General features: G+C 42.0%; 1 protein-coding gene across 12 annotated transcripts in view; it reads right to left on the reverse strand.

Moving 5' to 3' along the window:
- Nucleotides 1–256: 256 nt before the first annotated feature.
- DAB1 (DAB adaptor protein 1) overlaps nucleotides 257–23,857 on the reverse strand; it is a 414,897-nt gene continuing 391,296 nt past the window's right edge. For 9 of the 12 annotated variants that reach the window (XM_054515767.1, XM_036387798.2, XM_036387801.2 and 6 more), the window contains 7 exons: nucleotides 20,354–20,410; nucleotides 17,519–17,581; nucleotides 16,278–16,386; nucleotides 14,040–14,588; nucleotides 13,100–13,227; nucleotides 12,099–12,197; nucleotides 257–4,313 (listed from right to left, as the gene is read on the reverse strand). In XM_054515767.1, coding sequence (XP_054371742.1) covers nucleotides 12,114–12,197; nucleotides 13,100–13,227; nucleotides 14,040–14,588; nucleotides 16,278–16,386; nucleotides 17,519–17,581; nucleotides 20,354–20,410 — 990 coding nt within the window. In that variant the 3' untranslated portion in view covers nucleotides 257–4,313; nucleotides 12,099–12,113. The remainder of the gene's footprint in view (nucleotides 4,314–12,098; nucleotides 12,198–13,099; nucleotides 13,228–14,039; nucleotides 14,589–16,277; nucleotides 16,387–17,518; nucleotides 17,582–20,353; nucleotides 20,411–23,857) is intronic. The other 3 variants (XM_036387803.2, XM_036387805.2, XR_004980631.2) reach the window with 2 other exon arrangements.

The raw sequence follows: 23,857 nt of genomic DNA on the forward strand, positions 1-23,857 counted from the left end.
ACAGAACAGCTGTACAACATGAGCCAATTTTTCTGATTTTTCAACCAACTTCACCGTGAAGGTACAAGAAGAGGATCAACAAGACCAGATTTAGCCTTCATTGTAAAAATGCATTTTAATTTAAATCCACTCTTAGCTGTGGCTTATTTAAGTTGATGTTTTGTAGCTGGCTGAAAACCAGAGATTGCATTCTTCCTTCCAAGGACACCTGGGTACAGTTACCTACACACAAATCAAAATGCCATTAACACTGGAGTGCTTTCACCACACCAGAATAACCTTTATTCTCAGGTGGGATCCAAGTATTTCAACAATGTTCACTGACAAAGGCAAGGAATGCTTCACCATGACCTACTGGGCATTTCAAGGAAGGCATGAGACATCAAAAAGTAGAAATACAATAAAATATATGTGCACACATCCACACCTCTCTCTTTCCCTGTACATAAAACATATTTTTCTTACTCTTAAATTTTACTGCATTACTCTCTTGGCAGAGAATGGGAAAATTCCTCCTCAGCTGAGCTTTATTATCAGTTCTGTGCACATTACTGGGAAATGTGGGGGGGGTTTCTGCTTTCAAAACTGTCATGTTTAAATGCACATCTTTTAATTTCAAATTCCACTTGAATGAAAAAAGTAAGCAAAATTAATTTCAGCTTTTCATGCCACAAAGATAAACCAGCTTTGGGAGCATCACACAGGATGGGCTGTCTCAGGAATGTGGGATTTTGCAGGAGGTGATACAAATACCTGCTGGTTTGAGATGCTCATCCTAAAATACCCAAAAAGAAGCCAAAAAAGTGGAGGCAGCAATTAAAATCAACAAGTTACACATTTGCAAGATAAGCAACACTTGGTGTTAAAGATTAGTTATTCCCCAAATTGAGGATTTTCTCCTTTCCCAGGTATTTCCATTGTCAAAAATAAAGGCCATGCCAGACACAAGCATTGCATTTTAAGTCTGGCAGAATTATCCCAGAGGAGCACAAGTTATGAAACAAAATTACTGAAAAGACACCTTTTTTTAATGTTTTTATTCATAACAGTATTACATGGTGTGTTACAGAAATTAATGGAAAATCTCTAAAAATTTGTTGGTTTCTGTTGTCGTTGCTGAATGCATTACACATAAAGTTAAAAATAACGTGTCTGTAGATGTTAACAAATGGTCGTTATCTGAGGTAAAGTTAAAGTAGGTTTAGAAATGTACTGCAACAGTCATTTTATCTTTCTCATCTTTATTAAAAAAATAAGTGTCAGAATGCAGAAATAAAACGGAACGAAAACCACGGAGTAAACATTTTTGCAAAGAAGGTGCCCAGTACGTTATTGAGATGAAAGGTTTCATCAGACACTTGGATGACTACGATCTATCAAAATATCTTTTCATGACAGGTAAAGATCAAGAACCTACGGGGGGGATGGTAACAGGATGGCTGGTGGGGTTCCCTGGTTTGTAAATTTAAAGTGACGAATTTAGTGCTAGTGAAGGATGAGGGGTTAAACAATTGCACAAGCTGGATATTGGAGTTATCTACAATACTGGTACAGTGCAGAGGCCCTGCAGCCCTCTCAGCTCAGCATCCCAGCCACGACAAGGACGATCACAGGATGAGACAATCCAGAATCTGTTTTTATTCATGAGCAAAAGTAAGACAAAGGTCCGTGGTGATGGCCCAGAGACACCAGAATTCCAGCCTCATTCCCTTGGCACCTATCTGTGAGTGACCTGCTTCCTACAAATGAGATCCTCTGAGACAGCAATCTCTTCTTTCCTCTGCCTTTCACCCCACAACTGGAAATGCACTGATGACACTAAACCTCCAATGTCTGTGATGAACCAAAACTGGGTTTGTGGTTCCACGTGCAGGACAAAACCCCAAAAAAAGCTGCTGAGGAAGAAAGTAGCACCACTGTGCAAATCAGGAAAATATTCTGACAGAAGCGTCCTCCAGAAACACTTTTACCTCTGCTTTTAACCCTGAAACACTCGATCCACCAAGTTTTAAATTATCTCCTCCAGTTAGAAAACTTGATCTTCCAATGGGAAAACAAGATTTGCTATGAAGCTGTTTGCACATGACTAAGGAACAAGCATCAAATGACCGTGGATGGGGATAAAATTCTCCTCTCTGCAGGTTCATTAGGTCTATTCACAGCTAATTTCTCATTCACATACATTCTGCAACACACATTTCTCTATTTTCTCTAATTCAAAATAAAAAAAATGGGATTGTGTTGTGAGATTTGGTTGCACCTACCAACAATCACCACCCCAGTTATTCTGCCTTCTAAACCATTTTTAGCTTATAATAGAGATGAAAGAAAGTAAAACATTTCTAACTCCAGGCCTATTTCAATCATGACAAAAATGTAAATCCTAATGTGTCAATTTAAAAACAAAATCTGCACAATAACCCTAAAAACTGATTAATCCTTTGATTTCTTTAACCTTTTTTCCTTTTTTCTTTTTTTTTTTCCTTCTTTTTTCCTTTTTAGTGTTAAACCACTAAATTCAATATACTGTAACTGCATAGGAACATCAGGAAAACACATTTGACCTGTATAACAATTCTCTGTAGGGCAAAAATATATAGATTCTTTATGAAAATCATGTGCTAAACATATGAACCCAAACACTGCACTTTTTGCTTCATAAATGTAAAAAAAGGAAGTTTTAAATTCTTTTTGTTCTGCGTGTAAACAGTTGGATGACTTCTATGCAGAGGTTCAAAGGAATGTCAATGGAAAGTGATCTCTTGCAAGTGGAATTATGTCCGTGTGATAATGCTAGACCATAAAATCATGTGTTCCCATTAATTTCACTAGTTGCTGACAAGCTGACTGCTTTTGGCAAATGCACTTGAGCTTCAGCCCATTATTGTTATGCATGTGAAAAAACATATGTGATGTGAGAACCACAAACTGGGTTTGCCACACCTCCCGAGCACTGCAACTTGCTACCTTTCTCTACTGTGTAATGGCATTAGTAAAAGAATTTTCATAACATTTATATTTACAAAAAAAATGGCAATTTTCATTCGAACTCCTTAAAGCCATTTCCCCTTAAACATTTAAAGAGTTTAACAGTAAGATTTTTTTTTTCAAGTTATAAAATAAAAATCCCATTTGATTTTTTTTCTGATGTACAAAAAGTGATAAAGATGAACAATTTTGATCACAGAGTCAGTTTGTTATTCCAAAATCCATGCCGTCCTTGTCCCATTTGTCAAGTCCGCTTCAACCAAACTCCTAAACCAGAAGCATACCAGTATTATTTGGCAAATGATTTCTTTTTTTCATCAAAAATGGCACACAGAGAAGAAAACACTTGTCTGCATAGCATTACAGCAGCAAGATATTGAAGAAATAAAAATATTCCTTTTCTGCACTTTGTTTAGAGTTTCCTAGGAAATACTGACTCTTTTGTCTTTCCTCAGTGGGACTTGATGTCCTTTCTCTACCCACAACATGAGTATTCCAACAGAAAGCAGCATTTCTTCCTCATGATGTGCTAGAACTTAAAGGTCCATTTGGCAACATTTTCAGTGAAGGATGGATAAACAACCAAGTTCTGTTCTGTGGTTTCAAGTTGGGAACCATTTCCGTGGGAGGCGTTTCACTGTTAGATCATACTCATACAAAACTACAGAGTAAGAAATACATTTAAAAAAAGGAAAAAAAAAAAGAAAAAAAATATGAAACCACCAGTATTTTGTTGTTATTCTTGTTTAAATATGTCTACATAGGGAAAAAAAAAAAAGGGTCAGGATCAGCCTGATGTAAATGAAGATGAAAAACATGTCACCGTGACATAAAAAGTGCCAACTCGTGCCCCAAAGGCTGTTGCATGATAATGCCACTGCTACATACAGACTCTGCTTTTGGCTGAAGAGAAAAAAAAAGGAATGTCTAACACCCAATAGATTTCAGATGCTCATTATTTATAGGTGGCACACAGAAGGTGACAAATGTTTAAAAGAAGACCGAGGAGTAGGATTTCCTAGTCTGGATACCCACCACTTGTGGGGACGGGGCTGCACTCGTGGTATGAGAAGCAGGGAGAGTTTTTGTTTTGTGCTGCCATAGGAATCTGCCATTGGTTGCCAAAAAGAACACATCAGGAACACTCGTAGAGCCAGTCCAGGAGGGCAAACTCTCTCCTTTGTCAGACAAAATCAATCGGAAAAAAGCATGAAAGCCAAAGGCCCGCCAGGTTGTTGGGTTTCGTTTGAGTCTTGGAGCACCACAAGCCTGTAACAATGCTATTTCTTAGGTCTGTTAATCTGCGCGTAGAGAGGTTCTGCTTCCTGGGGATAACAAAAATAAAATGAGCAGAGATGTCTCCAGACAGCATTTTCAGAACATTTTTACAACATCTGCTCGAGAGCAGCGATACCTTGTGAGCCAAAACCCACAGGAAGTGTTTGCTTTCTGTGCCGCCTTGAGCGATCATGGCGCCCTGGTTGAGTGGTGAAGAAAATGGGAATTATTTCAGAAAATGAGTGTTTTCTATCCATTTCCTCCTCCAGCACTGGCCATGCACTGACCCTCACCGCTGGGCATGGACATATGAGGGAATTAAATGATAATTTATAGGGCTGGATGTTTGGGAGTTCAGAGCCTGGAATTGCAGCCGGTGTACAAGGCTGAGTTTCCCCCCAGCAGCACAACAGCAGAACATAACTGTGGGTTTTGCACAACTCTGGAGAAAAACCACTTGCAAACAGAAACTGCCACGGAAAGCTGAGCTAATGAAGCTGTGATGGGATTTAAAACAACAACATGAGTGGCCCATGAAGAACGAGGAGCCCTGTGTAGTTTGATTAGGAGTCTGTGGAATCATTAGTACAATTGTTAACACTGGGAGGAAAGCATGTCAACTGGTTAACAGACACTTTCTTGGGAATTTCCTGGATGTGGGGAGGGGGAAAAGCTGCCATGTTCTTCAGCTGTTGCTTCACAGATGACACACCCTGTGCTTTCTTAACACTGTGTTCATCTTGGCCAAGGTGGGTAGCAAGCCATTCGTGGACCCTGGAATCCACTCTACTTCATTTCCAGAAACTAATTTATTAAACTAAGAATGACATCTAAAAAAGGAACAAGACAGGCAGAAAGGCTAATTAATGCCACACTGCATTAACTCTCCACAGCTTGATAAATATTCAAATACCACGCCACAACGTTGAATTTAACCAAGGTAGAATCAACCCGTGTTACAGCAGCATTGGCAGGAGCTGACTTTTGAGCAAAGAAAGCCCAGAAGGCTGGCAAATCACTGGGCACTGAGCAGCACAGACAGCCCTGCCAGGGGATGGCACAGGATTTTAATCACTGTTTGTCAAAGTGATGCGGGGGATGAGGAGAACAGCCCCAAGGTGGATCCATAGGTGCTCTGGGTGCCTGGCCAGTGCTCCAGGCTCTGCCCATCCCAGTGCCCTGTCCTGCCTCAGAGTGCAGGAACACACAACAAATCCAATATACAACCTGTTCCCTCCATGCCAAGGAAAGTTGTCTTTTATTCCCCCAAAGTGCTGCATTTCTGGAGCTTGCAGACACTGTCCCCCCACCCCCTGCCCACATGGAGCTCTGAGTATGCTAGCAGCACTGTGAGTGAGAGAAACCCTCTGGAATGATTAAATAAATGCTGCTGAAGTTATTCCCAGCAAGAAGCAAATACATTTTGTGACCTTGAAAAACTGAAGGAAATCAAAGGAGATGACTGAGAGTAAATAACTGCTTTTCACACACTGTGAGTTAAGTCTACCTATGCCAATTTTACGTGCAGGCTTGAAGCTGGCAGAATCACAGCTAGTTCAGACAAAATCTGTACTAATTAATGTGTGAACCTCACACACACCAGGCCATTCTTCAGGCAGTTGCTGAACCTAAGGTCATTGCAAAGGGAAGTGAAAAGGAAGGAGGAGAAGAAAAGGAGAGGGAGGGAGAACATCCCTTTGGAACAAAAGATGTCAGTTTTTCAAATGTCCTCAAGGAAAAAAAGAGCTTTTCAAAATGTCGAGTCTGCTAGTTAGAGCTGTCCTCAAATATCCTTCAGATATGCAGAAGTGCTGAAGTAACAGGTGTCCTAAGGTGCCACTGGACTCCACACCCTTGGAAGAGGAGGAGGAGGAGCTCCTCATCAGCAGCAGCACTTCCAACAAGCCTGAGACAGCCTTTACAGTGAGAAACTTCTTTGATTCGTACCCAGCATTTATCTGTGCAAACACCTGATGTGGCAAAGGCCTGCATTTCTCACTGATTTGAATAACTTCTCTTCCAGCAGACCAGAGCATTTTGCATGAAAAGTGTGCTCTCGTTGCTTCCTTTCAGTTGATTTCTCCCTTCAGATGCCTAAATGAGAAATTAATTGCAGTAATTGTGTGCAGTCTTCCCAGTCAAAGGGTCTTGGTCGATGCCTGAGATTTGTTTTCTAGTATTATTTTGAGCCAATTCAAGCACGCTTTTAGCCCAACAATGCAAATGGTGTCTGTAAAATATTGATACTCAAGAGGGCAAAAGAGAGCAGAAAGGGACAGGGAAAAGGCAAAAGGAGAGTCGAGTGCTGTTGGCTTCATGGACAGCTCCTCTCACAGTGACAGGCACTATTTTGGAAGGTCTTGAAAGCAGAAATAACTCCCCTTTTTTACATAATCCACACAAAAGTCACAGGGCATGTTATGAAAAGGCAGGTGGGCATTAACTCTTCTCACAGCATCTCACCAGCATTTTCTGCCTTCTACTTCTACCACTGCATTAGGAACAGATGCAGAGGGAAGGAAAGGATTGGTCTTTGTCAGAACAAAAAGAGAGGAACAAATAAAACAGGAGACAAAGCTTCTAATTCACATAAACCCCTCGAATCTTACAGAGCTCTCCTTGCTGAACTGGACCAGAATCACTTCTGATGTGCTTTCATCAACCCACAGGGAGAAACCAAGAGAAGAACTGGAAGCACTTTTTTTTTGCTGTATTCCAGAAATACCTCATGCTGCAAATCACTTTATTCTTCCCATTTTAAGGGGGACAAGACAGCAGCAAACACCATTTCTGATGCAGTCCACTACTGTGTGAGGCAACAAGGGTGCTAATGCTTTAGAATAACATTATGGAAATGCTAGAAGTAAATTTGCATCCCATTTGAAGTATTAACACCTGCTCCCCAGCAGAACTAATCACTGGAGAGCATCTCCTGAAAGACTCAGCACCCACTTGGGCTTGAAGGGGTGAACTCACTCACAAAACCTAACTGTGGGTTAGGAAGAAACTATTTTTAATTTTTACCCCGGCAGCCCTTTGATCACTGCGAGGCACCTGCTCTGTGCAGAGCTGCAGGCAAGATGTTCTCAGTTGAGGAGGTGAGGCCTGAACAGATTTCCATGCCCTTTACAGCCACTTTCACTCCTGGCTGACTGATCAGAAAGGGCAGGCTCAAATGATAAAGAGTTTCATGAAATAAGTGTGCTGGAGAGCCACACAAAATGAGCATCTTGTGCTGGGGTTGCAAGTGAAGGGGGTGGGAATGTGAAGCATCTTCTCTGGTTTTTTGCATGCTGACCCATAGGCAAAATAGGACAGAGTAAAGTTGGCAAGCGGGGTTGAAATTAAATATCTTTGGTGATAAGACAGGTCATTCCTAATGCCCCATTAACAGCCAGTTTTTATTTATTGCTTATTATTACTTACTGATATTTGGTTATTTTTCTTACAGCCTCCATTAGCAGCCTAAATACAGCAAGCTTCTAGTTCAAGATTATGCCTAGAGAGTGCCTCTGTTCTTAACATAAACCTACCAATGATATCTCCTACTTTCAAATATCCAGTTTAATTATTAGCATTCTAAAAATTTCTGTCATTTTAGTAGCAAGATGGATGCTGTACATCCATGAAATGAAAATGCAGTGACAACTACTCAGAAAGACGAACCTGCTCCATATCTTAGTCCTGATATAAAAATGAACTGCAGCCAAGAAAAACTGATTATTTCTGGGCCCCTCTCCCAAAACAGTGGCCACACAATTATTTCCATCTACAGATCTGTCATCCAGACATCCTTCCATCTACAGATCTGTCAATTCTCCTTTATAACAATCGAACCTAATGGCCAATTTAAAGCAAATTGTTCAGAAGTCTCAAAGATGCTAAATTTTCACAAGTAGATTCTTAAAATCAGTTGTCGTGCAGAAGACAGGGAACTTTTAAATGACCTCATCAGAGAGGAAGCGAGGAGAGCTTGTCCCTAAATTGAATTGTTGGGTTGCAAATCAGCGAGAACACAGCTACAAAGAACACTAAGAACACTGTCTCTTGTTTAGAGGAAGAAGTTGCAGAAATGAAGGGTAGAAGGTGACCTCAGGTGGGCTGGTAGCACTGAAGAGGTGAGAAGCCCTTGTATGAGCTGGCACATGGAAACGGACAGCCTGAATTTCTCTACTCATGCCTCTCCATATTTCTGGGAAATAGGAAGAACCAACTGAGCAGGAGACTTGAAATGTTAATTTTAGGATTTCTCTGGAGTGAAGCAGGACTTCCCAACCTGTGATCCCCTTCCAAAGACACAACACTACTTCTGTCAGGCTCCCAGCCCTGCTCAGACTGTGTCTTTAGCTAGAGAACAACAGCTTTAGAGCCTACAGCAAGAACAGGTCACCTGTAATTAGGAAATTCTCTTTGGACTTTACCCAGTTCTGATTGAGCCGGGTGAAAAACTGGAACAGGTCCTGCAAATGCAGCCTTTAGTATTTTGAACATATTTGGAATCCTGGTGCAACAGAAAAGGGGCAGAAGCAAGAGGAGGATGCAGAATCAGCTTGATATTCCCTCCTGAGGCTCACTAAGCTCCCAGGTAACCCAAGGCTTTGTCCATAAATTGCTTTTTCTCTCCACTTCCTAAACCAGCCCAAATATGAGTTTTAGTTTTTAGTTTTTAGTTTGAGCCCATCCCAGAGCTGAGTAAGATTTTTAGGAACATTTATCACCGAGCACAGCACTTGCTCCAAGATGGATGATGGCAGTGGGCCACCAAAGCACCACCAAAAGCTGACAGACAAATATTCTAATGAACTGTTGCTCTCCTGACAGTGCTGATGGCATTGTGAAGGGTGTGACACGTTTTGAGGGCTCCTAATTGTCTGCACACATTTCTCAGAACAACTGAAGAATTTTTTTCAGGGAGATATGCTCTAGCCACAAATGTTTTGAAGGTTTTTTGAGAATCTCTCATGAATGATTGCCAGTGCAAGTTTTGAGCTGGGCAGCAGCTCAATAGAGCTGTGTTTGTTCCTCTGCTCAAACTCCCTGCTTTAATGTAAAATGTCAACAATAAGAAATGTTTAAGACATTTGGTAGGATCACAGCTAAGAAACAGTTCTTTCCCTCTCTCTCCTTTCACCACAAATACTCCCCACATAATCTACAGACAGCAGTGGGGATTAAATATAAATAATCTGAAGGTGGCAGTCATTCTGTATTCTTTTCACCTCTTCTGCAAAATCACTATCTGTCCTCAACAGCATGCATGAAGAACGGGGAAACAACCAAATACAATAAGCAGCTCTGCAAAGGATTAATCTCATTTCACCTGTGGAAGCTGGGCCTTTCTGCTTCCTATTTTCAACCATAAAGGGACAAAGATTTAATATATCCATAAAATGCCACATTTACCTACTAAGAGCTCATAGCTATTTCTGGAAGGGCTACTTCCAGAAACAGCTGCTTCTGGAAGGATGAGGATTTTGAGAGCTGAAGTGGAAGATTGCAAAAGGAAGAGAGGAAAAATAAGAGAAAAGAAGATAGTAACTAGATAATAATTTAGAGTATCAGAAGGAATCAAGAAACCAAATTGCTGTGGTACCTTGAAAGATCAGGGTACAAAAAACCAGGCAGGTGGATATTCTGAATACATCAAGATAAATAAAGACATGGTATGGGCAGAGCTGATTTCAGAGATCTGGGAACAGACAGATTTGACATTTCTGCACACAATGCTCTCCTGAGAGGTCCATTCAGCTGAGTTGTTACTGTGCAGTTCTTGGGTAACGACCACGTTCTAAGAGCGAAGTAATCTCCCATCTAAGCCACAAAAGTGGCTTTTATGCAGACTGTGATTCTTCTGCACGACATGTTTCTCCCCATTAAGTTTCTCTCCAAATGCAGACTCAATACACAACTCCCCAGTAAGTCCTGAATTGATAATTTTCCATGGGGATTAGACTTCCCGTCGCTCTGACGACACCAGGCTTCAGAATTAGCTGGGCTGGCCTTGGGAAGTGGATTTCCTACACAATGCTGCTGAATGCCTCTGCACACAGGCACAATGATATTAGTGGAACTTCACTGGAGAGAGGCTTTCTTGTTTTGTTCAGCTTCCAGTTCCTGCCTACAGCTCTCAGGAATTAATGTAATACAATAATCAGGAACGTTAGTTAACGTTTCCCAGCATATATTTCAGGGAATTATACATATTTGATGTGAGGCTCTACAGGGATTAACTAAAAATGCAGCAAAACCATATGCAACCACTGGTAATACAGTGTCCTGGTAGCTCTGAATTGCAGAACCACCCTGACTGAGATAAACCATCATAAACAGATGTATGTGGGTTTCCAGAGTGTGGGACTCAGATAAAGGGCAAATCCTCTTTCATGATGTAGGGAAGAACTCTTGGAGTGGCCTGAAGCTGGGATAGCTGGGGATGTCAGTGCTGGCCAAGGTCAGGCAAAGGCACAGCCAAATTATCAAGTGGCACCATCCATCTGCAGCAGCAGCTCTCACTGGAGTAAAAAATGAATGTTCTTGCTGGAGCAGCTCATCCCAGCTTGACTTTCTCCTCACACTGTCACTCCTGGACTCAAGGAGACACAAAGCTTAATGCTACTTTTGCTGCAGCCCCAGGAGCTGAGCATGGGTGAAGCTACAGAAGGGGGAAATGCCCTCTCACAGCACCACATGTTGTTAAGAGAGAACCTCATTGTTCCCAAGTGGATCAAAGCTAAGTTACTGTAAGGCTTTTTAAAATCGTATTTAATGCACAAAGTAAACTGACTCCTAATGAAACTATTAATTTGGAGCTAAAAAACTGAGGATGGTAAGTCACTGGCAAACCCAGTGGAATTTCTGTACAAAAATGGGAAGGGTTCTCCCACTGCTCTGGATTTGCTCCAGGAGCTCTGTGCTGGAGCACAGAAGCCGTATCAGATCACGTATTTGGGTAATACCAAACAGGAGTGGCAGACGGGGAGAAGATAATGAAACATATTCTTCAAACAGCAACACTAGAGAGTATTTGGATGGAATAACAACGCTCAGCACTCATAAAACTTCGTAGCTTCAATGTTTTTTTGGCAAAATATATTCACTGTATTGAAACAAATCACAGAGCATTCACAGGCAGCCACATTTTCTACGTGTTCTGTAACACAAAGGATGAACAGATCTTCTTTCCCGTCTGTCTGGGTTTAAATGACTTACATTGATGAATAATTTTTAAAACATCAGTATGCCAATGGTAATATGAATGATGATAATTTTCAGATGTTTTTAATTTGCAGTTGGAGATAAAAATACACAAACCCATTTCAATATTTTTTACATGCAGATAATAAACGTGCTTCTTCTACTGATTATCCCATTGATTTAGGGTAGAGACATTCATGTATCATTACATAATTTTATTTAATGATTGTTATGTCTATGGGTAAGATGTCTTATTCTATTTAATATGTTACATCTGACTGAAGGCAAGGGTGGCTCTGATAAAAAAAATGCTCTGCCTAATATGTTGTTAATAATGGCTCAGTTTCCCTATTTGCCCTCAGAATTTGAACACAAAGTAAAATAAGTCTACATTTCTTTCAAGCATGCAGGCAGCTGAAACACACATATTTGCATAAGCTGCAACACTCAGTGAATGGCAAAAGCCATGCAAACCACCAAGCACGAGGAATACACTGCGGAGGATGGAGAGGAAAAACGGAAGAGATGAAAAGGAAAAAAAAATAAATAAACCATGCATCCATGAAAGCAATGGCAGGCACTGGTGGAAGAGTAAGTGAACACCTCAAGGTGTAGAGAAAAAAAGGACAGATACCTACCCCAACCTGTGCTATCTAGCTACCGACCTGTGGACTTATAGTATCACCAGTTGGCTCACCAAAGGGATCACTGTTGGAGGAGGCCTGAGACCCATCAGGCTAGAATACAAGAACATAACACCTTTTTTTCTCAACAATAGAAAGTGAAAAGTCAACACGAGGTTATTTTCATGCTGTGGGCATAACAAGTACATCCTATCTCATGAAAACCAGAGAGTGAGGCCTCGCCGCTCTCCAAAGCCATAGCGGTTTCCTACAGCTGCTGCAGGCACCAAAGGACCTCACCAGTTCCTGCTGGAGCCCAGGCAGGAGCTGCCACAGACTTCAGAAGGTACTGGATCAGGCCAACCAGAACTGCAAAAGGCCCTGAAAGCCATGTGAAACAGAGAGAGTCCAAGCTTGGGTTATTTTGCATTTTTTGTTGTACCGACCCCCTCTTGCCTTTGGCTCACTCGGGCTCCTCCCTCCCTAAGACACCTGGTGCTTGACAGTCATTGCTTGGATAACATTTCTTGCTTTGGTCCATAAAGGCAAAGAAATCACATACTGAGGGCCAGAACACTGAGGAACGTAGTTAGGCAAGCAACTGGGATGCAAGAATGTGCAAGACAACACCAACCATCATCTTTTAACACATAAACTCTCACATCTTTCTCTGCAGCCTCAGCATATTTGTTGTTTTACCCCAAACTTCCTTACCACGAGAAAAGTGACTGCTGGTGTGCTAAAGAGGAGATTGGATACATCTAACATGTACAGCCCTACATGTGAACTCTGAGTTTGGTTCCTTGTATGCAGGGTTAGTGCACATCAGCAGAAATGCTGTGCTATCAGCTGTCAAACCCAAAGCAGGATGGGAATTCTGGCTGCAGCTCCCCCACAAGCACCACCCAGCCCTACTGGAAAAGTTGTTTCTGACACTACAGAACAACATTTAATCAGCTTTTATCTTTTCTAGTTAAAGGAGATGACGAAGATTTAGAAACCTTCTTGCTACTCACAGCCTCTGGCTCCTCACTTTTGCTTGGGCTTTCAAACCCCTCTTCAAAGAGGTCATCTGCAGCAGGGTCACTCGTATGAGATGCTGATGATTTGGATGGAGAACTCTGTCTGGGTGCAGGGGTGGGAGCTAAACAAGGATTAAGGCAACAGCAACAATTATTCTGCTGATTTCTTCAAAAAGACACAAAATTTGCTCACGCTTTTACATCTCTCAACTTTCACCACCCCCAAGGATCATTCTCTAACAAGGAGCTGCAGGAGGTAAATTTGGGCATGGTTGTCATTATCAATCCCATGTGTTTGATTTCATTTGGCAGCTTCCAATTAAGTTTGGCTGCATCTGGCCTATGTCCTCATGAAGGTGGGAGACACCACTACATTACATTAGGAATGTGTGAGTCACCTGTCCTGTGGCAGGTAAGTGAAACAGGTCTCTGACTGACCCCTGGTGAATCTCCTGAATTCGTATTTTCAGCAATCTGCTGAAAAGAGAAAATCCCCATTGCCATGCTATGAACACCATAAGCTTATTTTACAGCTCTCCAATGAATTTCCCTAGGTGTCCAATATGTCAAGCTACTAAAATAAATACCCATCCCTTAATTTCTGAGAAGTATGGATGGGACATAAGTGAAACCAGTTATAGGGTTGAATGCCATGGGCTTCTGCCAACCAGCCTGCATGTTCCCATCACAAAACAAATATTACAACATTTAATTTTAGAAATTAAATTTCAGACTGTAGCTGTCTGGGCTGTTCATTTCTATGACCTCTGAAATTCCTCTATGGTATTTTACTTTATGGCCGCAACACATTTCTTAAGCCAGAGCATGCATGAAGGTTCTCAGTATCTGGGCTGGAATTTCAAAACAGACAGAAGTGCTTTGAGGAGCAGTCATGTCTGAGGAAAGGGATGGCTGAAAGCACATAAATACTCACGTGAATTTGTAGATGGTGTCGTGGAAGTCACAGGAGTCAAATTTAACTGAGAGATGTCAAAGTCATCACAATCATCTGCTTCCTGTGCCATCCCAACTTTGTTAAAGTAACTTGAGAAGGCCTCTGAGGTACAACTGAGGGAAGGCTGATCTGGTTTTCTTGATGGCACTGGTGGAGGCTGAGCCATCTGGAAATCTTTAAACATTTCTTTTCCCATTTTCTGTCTGGGCCTGTCTGTCTGCGGGCTCGATCTGTTGGAATCGCTCGTGGGTGGGACGGTGGCTATAGGAGCAATGGTACCTTGAAACATGGCTGCTTGTAAAGGCAAAACAGTTTGTGTTGGCATGAAGGCAGTGGGCTGGAACTGGCCAGCCACGGATGGCCACGGCTGCTGGGTGGGAGGGAAGATGCCGGGCTGGCCCCACGCGATGGGCTGTCCTCCCTGCATCACCTGAGCGACTGGAGGCTGGGCACCCATGGCCAACTGCTGCTGAACAAGCGGTTGCTGTCCCCAGAAGGAGGGCAGGACAGCTCCCATGGCAACATAACCTTTGGGGAATAAAGAGAGCAGGAGGGGGGGAACAAAGGGGATGGAAGGTTTCAGTGGCGCCGTGGAGAGCGTGTGGGAAGAGCGACGCAGTAAATCAGAAACGTGCAGAGCTGCAGCACGCTTGGAGAGAAAACTGAGGACACTGAATCCACATCACTACACAAGTGCTCACACTCAGAACCACAGGCTGGTGGACTCTGCAAGGCAATCATCTCAAATTGCATCATAATGCCACTGCTACTACTAATAATAATAAAAAAATCCAACCCAGATGATTCCAGATTAAAACCCTCACACTTGGTTATTACCCAATTACTTGAGAACATCAAAAAGATCTTGAGCTTCTGCTGCACTAAATACCTATTAACAACAAACTGCTTCAGGTATTAGGCTAACATAACCCCTCCAGCTGAGGAGGAAATTAATGATTAAAACCAAAATTATAATTGCTTCCTGTCAGACCTGAAGCCTCCTTTAAAGCTTCCAAGAGTTTGACTTGTAGGAATTATAGGATCAGGGGCTTTTTTATTTACAACAACAACGAAGTGCTCTGAAACTAAAACTCCTGTAAAACATTTTACAAATTAAACTACCTAACATAATTATGTTCCACTGATACAAGTACTGTGCTTTTTACAGATATGCTGTTTCACATTTAAATTCAATACTTACCACTAATACTTTGCATAATGTAACTTCTCTCTCAATTTTAATACTGCTACAGCTTTAAAACTCTGTTTCCAACCTGAGTGTTTCCCCAGTCCTCCCGTACCTTCTCCTCTTTGCTTTATTTCTAGGCTGTTTTATAATCACAAACATAAGGGTGGCTGCTCTATTGTATAGGGAAAAGCCCAAAAGTCAAATAAGGAATTGAATTTTGAGAGACCCAGCTCCTGAGTGATAGAAGGAGCAGTAGCTCAGATACATTTCTGTTCCAACAGATATCCAGGATGGATTCTCCAGATGATCTCACCCCCATTGTGATCCCATCCCAGCAGAGAAGAAGAAGGATACTGTTCCATCTGACATTATCCCCAAACACTTCCCTGCCCCTGCAACCTGCCTGAGGTGCAGTGGCTGATCTGGTGCCATCAGAGGAAGCAACCAATTAGAAAGTCACTGCTCAGTGATTCAAGGCACTCCTCCTCCCCCTCATCCTCCTTTCCTGTCCTAAGTGGGGCTGGGAGCCCTGGGAGAGATCAGCCATCCAGCCAGAGTGTCTGTGCAGAATGCACCCAGCTTTTGAGTTCTGAGCACTCTGAGGAACCCAGGGAAGTCCAGAGGACATTCCAGAATTTGACAAAGTGGAATATCCTTGGAGTGCAATCAAATTCTCAGCCTCTGTTTACTGGAGACAACAGAGGATATTCACTGCTGCCACAGAACCCCCAAAATTTAAACTAAATGCTGTTTCCTCTCTTGCTCCTGTACCTAGAAGTTCTCTTATCCAGATGACTGAACTATGCTTGAACTCCCAGTGACTTTTTTGGCTTCTGCTTCAAAAACTGTAGGCAAATTCAAACTAATGTACTCCCTGCTTGCTTTGCCTTGCCCTGAAGCACAGACCTCAAAAGCCTTCCCCACTTCCACCCTGCTAAAATCAATGCCCCAAGTACTGAAATGCAAACCAGAGCTGGGCATTGATCCCCAAATCCGATTCCAGACTTTAATTCCAGTGCATTCCTTACCTGAGGGTACGGCAGCAGTGCTGAAAGGTACAGAACCAAACATGTCTGTACTAGCAGGGAGTGACTGGGATGAAGATGGGATAAAGGCATCACCTGGAGTAGCAGGAGTCTGCAGGGAGACAGGCAGAAAACACAAAGGTGAGATATCAGCTGCAGCTTCTGCTGCACACTGCTGTCACATCACCTGGAGCTCTAAAAATCCAGGTTTGGAGAGAAGAACGAGAAAGAAGAATGAATGGGAAGATGTAGAAGGAAAGAAGGAATAGAAATAAAAGTATTGGAATTTGCTGGGGATGGGAGAAAAAAAAAAGAAATTAAGAAACTTTATATCAGAGGGAAAATAATTAAGGTGAAATTTGCCTGGAATACATCACAACTAGAATACTGACATAATTTCTTTCTCCAGAACATACAGACTTGTGATTTTAGATGTTAGGTGACAAAAGGGAAAGTGACCAAGGCATTAACTTTTAAGTTATTATTAACAGTTAAGGTAAATTAAATATCTACAGGATTTATGGAAAACTGAATAAATATTGCTTCTAATTAACCATCAGGACAAGAATCATAGGTCTACATTAAAGAAGAAGCCAAATCCAATTGAGTAAGCTGAGGATGAGCAGAAAGGGCTTTGAACATTTAGTCCCAGACATGATCCAGAATATACTGGAGATCTGAGGCTCCTGACCTCACAGCACCTGAATTTTCTCAATATATTCACACTTCCCTACAGCTTAATGCAAGGCTCTAAAGCCTTATATGAAATTTTTTTGTTATCTTATAATGCTGAAAAACATGTTGAGTGATTATTTTTGCCCTTAAAAGACATCCAGCCCTTTCTCTCTCTCTGTGTGTCTTTACTTCCCTCCTTTAAGAGCAGTTCTGGGATCTGTGCTTGGTGGATCCAGAGACATGAAATACGAGGCTGTAACTGCATCTTCTGCAGGGCAGTGAGAGTGCAGTGCAGCATTTCCCCCTGACAAACACAGGGAAGCAGATCTGCAGCTCGGGTTGCACCCTATGTGACACTTAACACCAGAGCAAAAAAATAAAAATCAAAGGTATTTTTGCACATTGTTGTGAAGCAGGGACTGCACGTTCAATTTACTTCACTTTTATTTTCCTGAAACCTAAAAACTACTTTGAAATCCTCCCCACTGGAATGGCTGAGGACACAAATTGTAAAATGTGCTGAAAACGGCAGGCAGGAAAAACACAGTGCAGTTTCCCTGGGTACTCACTGGGGGAGAGGTTACATCAGGAGGAGTGGACATGTCCCCAAAAAGCTCTAGTTGGGTAACAGCCTGTAAAAGAAAAAAAAAAAAAAATCCATTTATCTTTTGAGGAGAAGAAATTATGAGTTAAGTAGCTACAACTTGTAAAGTTATCTGATAACAGCAAACAAGATAAACCTCCCCAAAGTCCTGCAGGCTTCAACTGTGAAGTCTCACATGGAGGAAGCACATAGGCTCAAGCTGTGGGATTTTAATATTGCTAATGGACCCAAACAGCCAACCACTCACTCAAAAACAATTCTGTAGGAAATTCTCCAAAGTGAAAAAAAATGAATAAAACACGAAACAACCATCCAGAACAGGACTGGATGCATTACTGCTCTGCCTTTAACATCAGTGAGCTCCAAGCACGATTTATGGCCAGTCCTTTTCCCTGGCTCCTCTTCTAAACCCTCACTTGGAGGTCTTACAGCATGGCAGCAGCACATGGAGTGCCAGCAGGATACAGAAGGGAAGGGCTTTTAAAGTGCTGCCTGATTTCCCCTTGCCCATGGGACAGGTGTGACCTGGATAAGTGGACTTGAAGGAGGATGCACAACTGGGTTATCGCAAGTTTGTGGCTGTACATTTAATTCTTGTTAGAAATATTTCCTTGGGACGCCCTTCACTGGGAGCTCAAAACAGGTCACCCATGCAGGCCTGGCTAACTGGACCAGAAGAAAAAACACACTTTATTATAAGAAGCAACTGGAGTGGCTGCATAATCAAAGCTCCTTCACGTGTTCTAGAGCAACTTTACTCCCACCCACCTGCACATGAGTTCAGCTGGAGTTCAGGGATGTTAAAGCACAGACCCCTCAGAGCTCTGCAGGAAACCTAAACCCCATCCATCACCTTTATCAGGGTGGTTATACTGGAAAGCTTTGATGAGAACCCAGAACTTTTTCTTCTCACTACCTTTCTCACTGGTGTTCCCAGTATCACACCCACAAGATGTGGGAAGGCACAATTCTCATTATGAACAAGACTTAATGCAAATCTTAGTTTAGCTCATTGAATCTCCTCCTCATCTTAGGCACATAAACCTTGGATCCTGCTGTCACACAGACAGGTTTGACATTCAGTTGAGTCTTGTCCTGCAAAAGCAGCCCCTGAATGCTTTGGACAGTAACCAGACTGGCAGGTCAGGCTTTACAGCCTTCCAAGAGACCAAGATCACCCTAAGAATTTTTCCTGCCTTTAACCTTCCATTAAAAAATATCCCTTAAGGAGTAAGACTACACATATCAATAGTTTATACATTTTTTTTTTCAATCCACTCTCTATTCCCACACATAAAAGCAACACCACAATCAGTTAGAACTGGAATTTGTCTGAGCAGCTCTGCTGATTCTCAGCTTCATGTCATGATGTACCCAGGAATTATCTCACATATTCTCCCATCATGTTTTATATTAAGAAGATCACATTGCTTTGGTGCTATGACAATGCATTTTCTTCTTATAGGCTTAGATATCCCTTTAAGTATCTGCATGGAAATGCAGAAGGGAAAAAGAGGGAAAGCCACCTTTTCTTCAGGGTACACCAATTCTAATACTCTGTAGGAAAATACTGCCAGGAATAGCTTTTGGAAAAAAACCCCAAACAAGCAACAAACCCAGCCTAAGTCCCTTCTGCAGTGTGCACAAACACATCAGGCAAGGGTTGTTAAAATGCCCAGGAAAGTGGGAATAATGACAACAGCAGCACTCATTGGGAAATCACTTCAAGCCTCCTGTAGGCACTCCTGACTCAAGAGGTGTCAGGTGACACTGAAATACTCCAAGAGCCACTTTCTTCTCACTCTCCAAACTGCTTGTTCAGCAGCACCCCAAACCTGCCCTTCTCCTGCCCCCCTCAGGAACTACTCACTGTTTGCTCCCAAGGAACATTTGTGTCCTTTCCATGAGCAAAAGGGAGCAGATGAGCAAGCCAGGGAGGATGGGGAAGGGCATGGTACACACAGCTGTGTGCAAAGTTATACTTTTTTCTTATTTTTTTTTGTGGAAAAAATAGTATAGGTTTCACAGGAATACTGGAAATTGATAGTCAGTATAGTTTTGAACTCTGGATTATATGACATGCATCTGAAAGGTGGTAACTCAGATCCCAGTGCCTCCATACTCCTGGATAATGGGAATAGTAATATTTTTCAGAGTGCTTCAAGGTGATGGATCTTTGGATATTCTTCACAGATATAATTCTGTGAAAGCTCTGCAGACACATTTCTAAATAGGCAGCTGGAGAGAGTGATAGGAAAGTCAACAGCACTCTGTTATAATAAACCCTCACTCACGATATTCCCCAGGAAAAAGAAATACATTTACAGAGGAATTATTTTTTTACAGAATATCACCCTCATATACAACAGGAGCTACAGAACCACATCAGAGAATGTAAACACAAATTCAGTGGGAACACAACACCTTCATTTACTGGCAGGAGCTTTAAACAGCAACCCTTGGAGGTGTATTTTAACGTCCCAAATGGTTCAGGAGTCTTTTTTCTCCTTCTTCAGTTCTCAGCCTGAATAAATGAATGCATCTTCTCTGACACAGAGCTGCCTTTATCTACTTGCAGCACACGAGATCCTGGACACCAAGCACTTATCTTTTATTTCTGTGATTTCACTGTCACTACAGAACTGATTTCACCCCTTATGCCTCATTAAGATTATTCACATCTGATATTAGCTACGTTCCAGTGAAGTTAATCCCAAGCTGAACATTTTCCAATTGCATTACTCCTATAGATGATTTCAGCTATATTTCCTTAGAGTATTTTTTAGTGTCACAACCTTACCTGAGTGACTGAAACAAGATTTTCATCAATGTCCAGCAATAAGTTTCCATTCTCCAGCTGTAAAGCATGATTTATGAAATGAGATGAATGATTTATGAAAATGACATGAATTTCTGAGCATGAAAATGATAACCTCCATAATTATTGACTTCAGCATTGAAATGAAAACCCTTTCCATCTTGCTGTGAGCACAGATCTGAAATCAGGCAGTGAAAACAGTGAGTATGAATGCTGCTGGGATGTGGGGCAAACATACACTTCATTTCTGCTAAATCTCATCTTCTGGTGTATAAAGCAATTTTATCACTTGTGACACACCTATTTATTTTCCTAAATATTTATTAATTCAGCAGTAAGCATACCCAGTGAGCTCTGATCCTGCTTACATTAATGGAACTTTTCCCTGGCTTGGTGAAAGAAGGGATTTAACATCCTCAGGGGAAAAAGAATGATTGAGTTTTGGATGACAAAAGCTCTAAAATCAAGTATCTTCAGAAAAAAACACACATTTCTCTAACTAGGGAAACTATAACATCATCAATGTAAACATAATTAAGATAATTATTTTCTCTTCATAGCAATTTTGAAAATTACATGAGTCAATTCACATTATATTTAAATCTATAGTTCGTATGTAAATATATGTGGGGATATACTGCCCTCACATCTGTACATATCTGAATCCATTCATACACTTAGCACATATTATCACTTCAGAAGGCTAAATTTCAGGTAACATTTAGTGTAGAGTTGGAGACTTCATTTCTGCAGACACAAACAACAGCAGGCTGTGAAAATCAAGTCTAAGATGACTGAGAAGCTTCATACAGGTTACCAGACAGTAATTCCATGTCACTTAAAAAATCTCACAAACAGCCTAGAATGTTTTCCCCCTCTCCCCATCTCATCACAGAGCTGAAGAAAAGAGAAAATAAAAAAAGAGTGGAAAAGGCAAAACCAAAGTACCATAATGTCACTGTGCACAATCAGGAACAGATACAGTCCTGCACCTTCCTGGAGCTGACCCCATGTTCCCCCAGCTCCAGGGGAGGAAAGTGTGAGAAAAGCCATGTCCATTTGCTCAAAGAACTCCAGAGACTTTGAGAACACTCTTCAAATGACAGCAGAATGCTTTTCAGAGTTCTGGCCAGCAGTTCATCACTGTGTGCTCTGACAGCCGCCTTGTTTGCCCCCCACCCTCCAGCACCAGAAGCCTGGAGAGATGCTCCAGCTCCTGGTCTTTCTCCAGGTGAGGATTCCTGCAGAGAGTGGTGCAAAAGCTTGGTTTAATTGTCCCAGAAGGAAGGTGTTGGATGTGAAACCCCCTCCAGCTGAGCCAGCAGGAGCTCACCAGCCCCTCAGGAGCAGGCTGGGGCGGAGGAGGGACAATTAATCCCTGTAGCCCAGTGACATTAATCCTGTCATGAAAGCTCCATCTCCCTATACAGGCAGGTGAGGTATCCTGTAAATCTTTCAAACACAGAATATGTAAATCTGGTCCTTAAAGCAGCAGCATCACTGCATGCCAGGAGCAGTTTGAAACCACTCCAAGCCTATTGCAGAATTCCTCATGATGCTTTTTACTATTCACTAAAAAATAACTTATTATCCAGAAGCTGGAGAAAACTCCAGAGTGCACAAGCAATAGTAATCACAGAATACCCTGAGCTGGAAAATACCCATAAGGGTAAGAGACAAGTGAGCTGCAGCTTTCATAAACCACATAAAACTGATCCACTCCAGTACTCCCTCTGATCACCAAGTCCTCTGAAAAACATCTTTTCTAAGCAATGCAGAAGCTCAGAATTCAAAAGGGAAATCTAAAAGAGGGCTCTTGTGCTCACATGAGTGTGAAGCACCTTCTTCTTTTACTCCCATACACATATCAAGACAGAATACCCAACTTCTGCTACTCGGTCTGTTTTTCACCAGCAGCAAGGGATCCACGCTGACATATGGCAGGAGAAAACCTGCCTAATACTGCTGTACTTTTGCAAGCAAGATGATAAATGCAGCATCTCACAAAACGTGGTTTTGTAATCTCAGAGAATGGAGCAAAGATGGTGCTTAAAAGCATGAAAAAACCCCATGGTAATTAACTTGTACTCTGCTACACAGCTCAACAAGAAAAAAGAGTAAGAAAGATACTAAATATAGTAAATAAGCAGCAATTAGTAATTAACCTTTAAGCTGGGTATTATCCACTCAACTCCTTTAAGGAAGCAGAGGGGTTTACATTTGGTTTCTTGCACTCAGGGTGAGTGCTACACCATGCAGCCCAGCAGACCAAAGAGGAGTCACCCACCACAGCCTCTCTGCATCTCCAATTCCCTGCTTCTGACATGGATTTTACACGGAAGTCTAATGACAAGTCAAACGGTTGGTCAAACTAAAGATTTCCCATCTTATTTGAGTTGAACATGTAAAGATTTGGCTATGATAAATAACTTTTCTGATGGTTCAAATGGTTTTTGCAGCTCAGCAAAGCCCCAGTTGTTTGCACCTTACACCACAACTGTTGATATTGCTACAAGCTCCACGAGCTGCAAGCAGCTTGCTAATTAACCACAATTCATTCCAAAAAAACCAATTAGAACCACAGTGAAGGAGCATGTGAGCATCATGACTAAACCCATCATCAGTCAAACCACGTCTGGTAGGTTGAGACATCCCAAAAACACCCCACAGACATTGTTTTCCTGTAAAACTACTGCTGAGTTAATGAAGTGGCATGGGAACTCAACAAAGAATTGCTCAATTACTTCCCAATTAAAAAGAATACACAGAAGAATGTGTGTCAAGAAAAAAATTGTCAATGTTTTTGCAATCTTCAGCTTCCTGCAGATCCCAAAGATCCTCAAATGCCATGAACTTTCCCAGTTACAGACTGCTGTCACCATCCCAGATTTACAGAGGTACAGCTGAGCACAACCCTTTCATTTTAAGGCTGCTGTCAACATTTCATTGTGGAATCAAGAATGGCTTGGGGTGGAAGGGACCTTAAAGCTCATCCAGTTCCACCCCTGCCATGAGCAGGGACATTTTTCCACCAGATCAGGCTGCTCAGAGCCCCATCCAGCCTGGCCTTGAACACTTCCAGTGGTGGAGGCAATTCCCAACCAGTGCAGGTTATGTCAGCAACATGAGCTGCCATGAAACCACTGATGGATTTTTACCCCAAATCCAGGCATTTTGGGCATCTGACACTGCACAGGGTAAAAATCCATGGGACCTGGGAATTCTCCTGTTTAAAGTTCCTCTTTTCAGTTTGACAGGGTAATTCTGAATTAGTGATCATGACCATTTTCCTTCAGGGAATTCTCCTGAAGACATAAACCCAAGTCCTGGGTGTGATGTGCCCAATTACAGGGCAGCCTTGAGCTTCACTGCATTCCCAACTGTCCAGTTTCCTTTGTTTGGTGACTGGGAAGGCCTGGATGTGCTGGTTAAATGTCCTGTTAGTCAATCCTGCACAGCTGAAGAATTGGGACTGTGGGATATAAT

Source organism: Molothrus ater, chromosome 9 (assembly GCF_012460135.2).
Source record: "Molothrus ater isolate BHLD 08-10-18 breed brown headed cowbird chromosome 9, BPBGC_Mater_1.1, whole genome shotgun sequence".
Lineage (NCBI taxonomy): Eukaryota > Metazoa > Chordata > Aves > Passeriformes > Icteridae > Molothrus > Molothrus ater.